Source organism: Sinocyclocheilus grahami, unplaced genomic scaffold (genome assembly GCF_001515645.1).
Source record: "Sinocyclocheilus grahami isolate Dianchi unplaced genomic scaffold, SAMN03320097.WGS_v1.1 scaffold8681.1, whole genome shotgun sequence".
Classification (NCBI taxonomy): domain Eukaryota; kingdom Metazoa; phylum Chordata; class Actinopteri; order Cypriniformes; family Cyprinidae; genus Sinocyclocheilus; species Sinocyclocheilus grahami.
Window position 1 is genome coordinate 4,694 of NW_015512178.1, and position 4,613 is coordinate 9,306.

Sequence of the window (4,613 nt, forward strand, 5' to 3'; positions counted from 1 at the left end):
TAATGATTAGCGTCAAATCCCTGCATTCACATCGTACATTTTCCGATTCCGAATCGCTGTCCTTTTTAATCTAGTTTCCGACCTCGTGAAATAGCGCTTACCTGTGGCTGCTCTCAGAGTCGTGAAGTGAAACTGAAGTGCCGCCGGCTCCTGCTATATGACCCGCAGGCGCTGCATCTTATATACACCGTCCTCTGCTTTTCCTGCTCTTCCGACAACCATTAAGGAATGTCCGTGCATTCGAATGGAATTCCTCCCGATCCTCGTCCATATTTGGGTGTCGGTGGGTCGAGCGGAGGGGCTCCGCGTCTGCGCCGCGCCGCGCTCCGGGCTCCATATATGGCGTCCCAGACCCCGATCCACAGCGGGCGGGCGCAGCGCCGTGTAAGGCGAGTCCAGGGCCACCATACGAGTGCACACAGAGTCCAACACTGACCGTTTGTTGACTATATCTCAATATAAGGGCATGACAGTGGGTTATGATTGTTTATCATTACATTTTACCATTGATCAAATGAAAATAAATTAAAGGTGTAATATAAGATGCTTTGTATAAATGTAAATAGCTTCTTTTTCTTTGGTGGGATATTGATTCTCATCTAATTCTTTTAATCTCAGACATACTTTAAAGGATGACAGCAAACCAGGAATTATAAAATGTTAATTTTTGGAGTGTATCATAGGGTGAAATCAGGTAAATTGGGCTGTTTTTTGAAAGTCATGCAAATAGTGGCTTCGTTTGCACGAACTGACCAATATAAAGCCTGTAAACATGGGATTTCTGAAATAAATGAGTGATTTAGTCAGTCTATGACACTGGGATAACAGCATTCATTTCAGCTTCTTCCTTTCCCATAGAAAGCCACAGAAGCAGAAGTTTCATTCCCGAAACTGGATAAAGGGGAGGAGAATCTTGGAAAAACATCTTGGAAAATATTTTATTTGAGTCTGATGTTTAGCTGAACAATGCGGTCACCATATTAAGCCCTTAAAATACTATCACCATCAAAAGAAGGATGGTAACGTATTTTCTTAAGCTTGTTCATCAGCTGCCATTATGTAATAATTGTAAAGATGTGTTGTGAAATCATGGTAAAAGTATCACCAATGACCAATGTTATCAAAATAGCCACTCAGCAACCCTCTCTGCCTTTCTGAGAACAGGATATTATAACGATGTTTTACCTTCTTTTACTTGGAGATGGTTATTAAATTAGACAGTCATTAGACGACTATTAGACAAGCATAACCCTGTGGGCATTTCAATGATATTTGATGCCAAGCCTAATGCCACACCATAAACAAGTATCATATTTCCTCCTCGAGTTCCAGACAGTTTATGTAGTGTCTTTAGGGATTCCAGAGGCTCCCACCCCATATAGGGTGTCAGAGAACCCCCCTAAAGTGCAGCTTATTTACTGCGGACGCCACTAATTTTACCCTCTCTTCCCTATTTTTAGGAGCTCAGGGGAGACAGTTGCTTCTCCATCAGTTCAGCTGCTCTTTTCACACCAGCTGCTGGAGGACGGAGTGGGAGCGACAGATGAGAGGAAGGAGTGCAAGAAAACAAAGACGTTTTCAAATAGAGCCTTGCACATACAGTGGTCCCAAAGGGTTTAGACACTCAGTAGTGTCAGTACTACTGCGTTAGATATCTAACCGAGTGGCATCTGCAAGCAAATGCAGCTTAAACTTTTCTGAACCATTCGTGCATGATTTTAAACTTGATAAACTAGTGTAATGACAAACACAAATGAGCGTCATTCTGAACATTGTATCTGTAGTTTTATCTTTTTGTGAAACGTTTTGCTCTAAAAGTGTGCATGACATGTCCATAAAATGGTCACTTAAATGCTGCTCAAAATTCAATGTAAAGACGCAATGTTGCATAAAATCCACTTATATTTGCCTGCTCTCACCCACCTCTAGTATCAAAGCATACGGTTGTAATTATTATATAAATGCATTTATGCCACTTCAGAAGCACTTCTGTGCCACCTTTGCAGAGTAATTTTGGCATTACATTGATGTTTTGTTATCTTATGCAATGACGTTCAGACCTCTGGAGTGTGGCCTAAGAATCCAAATACATTTGGGTTCACTATCTTTAAGAAAACACCATAAAACCCAGCTAACGTCACCACGTGATTAACACTATTTGTCTTTGTTATTCAATCTTTGTCTTGCAGCAGAAGAATACCATCACTGAACTGTCTGTCGTCAATTACAGAAATACAGTTTATTCAGAAAATTCAAGCGTTGGTTCATGTAATTATTATTATATATATTTTTTGAAACGGTACAAAAAAAAGTTGGAATATTAACAAGGAAACAGTAAGCAGAAACAGTAAGTAATGTCAAATCTGAGCTTTCTGGTAGTGCTCATAATTGGCTCGCAGGAGGAACTCAAAGTACGGTTTTGATTTGAGACTCTCCAGCTCGTCTTCCTGCAGAAGATCCTTCACGTCAGGCAGGTACGACTGCAGAGAAACACCTGTGTGCACAAACACAAAACACACTCTGGCTGAATATGCAGATTTTGTATTGTAACTACATGTCCTGGAGTAGGGTTGTCCAAGCTTTGGATGTAAGATACTATATTGTATACTTCATACCTGCTAAAATCAAGTCTCTAATAAGCCCTAAACTACTCTGAAACCTCAAGACAAACTTCTAGAACAACTGTGAGTGTGTGATTAGCAGAAAAGAGAGTCACTGCACCTTCCTGGATGAGTTTCAGTAGGATCTTGATGAAAGTGCTGTCTCTGGCTGCTTCTAGAGGATCGTCATTATCATCAGACGATGACCAACTGCAACCAGTCAGTCAATGGAAGACCATTATAGTCATGTAAAATGAAACATCCATCCACACTAATCTCATTTGAGTGAGTTTTGTGATGCTCACCTCTCCTTCCAGTCTTTCTTTAAGGCTTTACTGAAGATCTCTCGTTTTAGGGCATCGAGATCAACCCTATCCTCCTACAGGCGATGAATACATATTAGAAACACATGTGTTTGGAAAAGTAGCTTTTTGATGTTTTTAACGTAGCCTTTTATTTATATAGATACCTCCTCCAAGTACTCCAGCAGATCGAGAGCTTTCTTGAAGTCGTACTCGTTGGCTCCACGGTTCTCCTCGCAGATGTACAGCTGGACACAAGGAAAAGAGATACAAAGCATGAGAAATGAGGATGAAGAAGTCTGAAGGAATTAAAAACTGCTGCCAAATGCACGTGACAGCAGTATTTTTGTAGTTTACTCACATTAATGAGGTTACGAGGGCTCAGTAGAGGCATGCTGTCTGGGTTCAGCTGCTTCTCGTCCAGCAGCTGTTTAGGAAGAGTCTCCTGATGAAGCAGAAACCTCTCCTGTTCCACTATATCTACACCAACACACACCGGACAACAGCAATTATGTTTCAAAAAATTTCATATGGCATAAACTGATCAAATATTTAGAGGCTCAAGAGTTAATTTGGGGAGGAAGAGAGGGAAATGCAGGTCAGATTTGAACCCATGAGCACCACAGGTTGAGCATAAACTCCCATTATTCTCTGTGTCTACACAATGATAAAATACAAAGCATGCATCATTTGCTCCTTCTTCTGTTGATGATGAATTGTCTAAAAATGCTTGGTGGGACATGACAGAGAAAAAGTAAGAAAATAATAAAAATATGAAATCCATTTTATTTGGACTAAAACAGATTTTAAGACAAATCAAATAGTCGTCATGACTTTCAAACTCATATGAAGGCACATGACTGACCGTTGAGCTGTCTGCGGTGCACGGCTTCAGGCATGTCTGACGCCAGAGCCGTGAGTTTGCTGAGGGCCAGCAGGGTCTTCTTCTTGCTGAAGTATCGTGTCTCCATGTTGGCCTGACTGTACAGGGTACGATGGGCCTGTCGTGAAAAGAACAAAGCATTTATAACACTACAAGTGTCAGTAACCTCGTGGTGTGCACTTTAGCGTATATATAAAAAAATACAAATTAAATATGTATTTATTTTTTTCTCTTACTCTCTGATAGTCTTGCACATGTATGTCATGCAGCCAGCTGAGGTGATCGTGAGCCTGCAGGAAACTGGCCAGCTGCTGGTGCGTTGCTATTGGCTGAGACAGCAGCTTCCCTCTCTTGCCTTTCTCCATGTACCAGCGGAACAGGAAGTCAGCGAAGTTCTACAGGAAACACAGAGGGCTGTGAGTAAATGCATTCGGCACAGGCACTGTAACTGTGATTTCAGTATGTTTTTCTTAGAGCTGTATTCCAAGAATTTCAAAGTGTCCGTGTGCAATGCTCTTTAATTTAACAAAACATTTCTATAAATACTGAAATATTGTCTACTAGCCAAAAGCTACTTCAAACTACACTATTCAGAAGCATCTACTGATAATATAGTAGCGGTTAAAAGTTTGGGATCGCGAAGATTTTTAAAAATGTTTGTGAAAGAAGCCTCTTATGCTCATCATGGCTGCATTTATTTGATCAAAACGAATAAAAATTTTTTTTTGTGAAATATTAAAAGAACCGTTTTCTATGCGAATATATTGTAAACTGTAATTTATCTCTGTGATCAAAGCTGAATTTTCAGCATCATTACGCCAGTCTTCA

General features: G+C 40.5%; 1 protein-coding gene and 1 pseudogene across 1 annotated transcript; both read right to left on the reverse strand.

Moving 5' to 3' along the window:
* LOC107578073 (actin-like) overlaps window positions 1-227 on the reverse strand; it is a 4,417-nt pseudogene extending 4,190 nt beyond the window's left edge.
* Window positions 228-2,212: 1,985 nt separating this feature from the next.
* Window positions 2,213-4,184, reverse strand: LOC107578074 (nuclear pore complex protein Nup133-like). The gene is made up of 7 exons (XM_016264067.1): window positions 4,022-4,184; window positions 3,768-3,903; window positions 3,264-3,382; window positions 3,070-3,150; window positions 2,906-2,979; window positions 2,722-2,810; window positions 2,213-2,494 (listed from the first exon to the last, which is right to left on the reverse strand). The coding sequence occupies exons 1-7, from the start codon at window positions 4,148-4,150 to the stop codon at window positions 2,358-2,360; spliced, it is 765 nt and encodes a 254-aa protein (XP_016119553.1). The 5' UTR covers window positions 4,151-4,184; the 3' UTR covers window positions 2,213-2,357.
* Window positions 4,185-4,613: the final 429 nt, after the last annotated feature.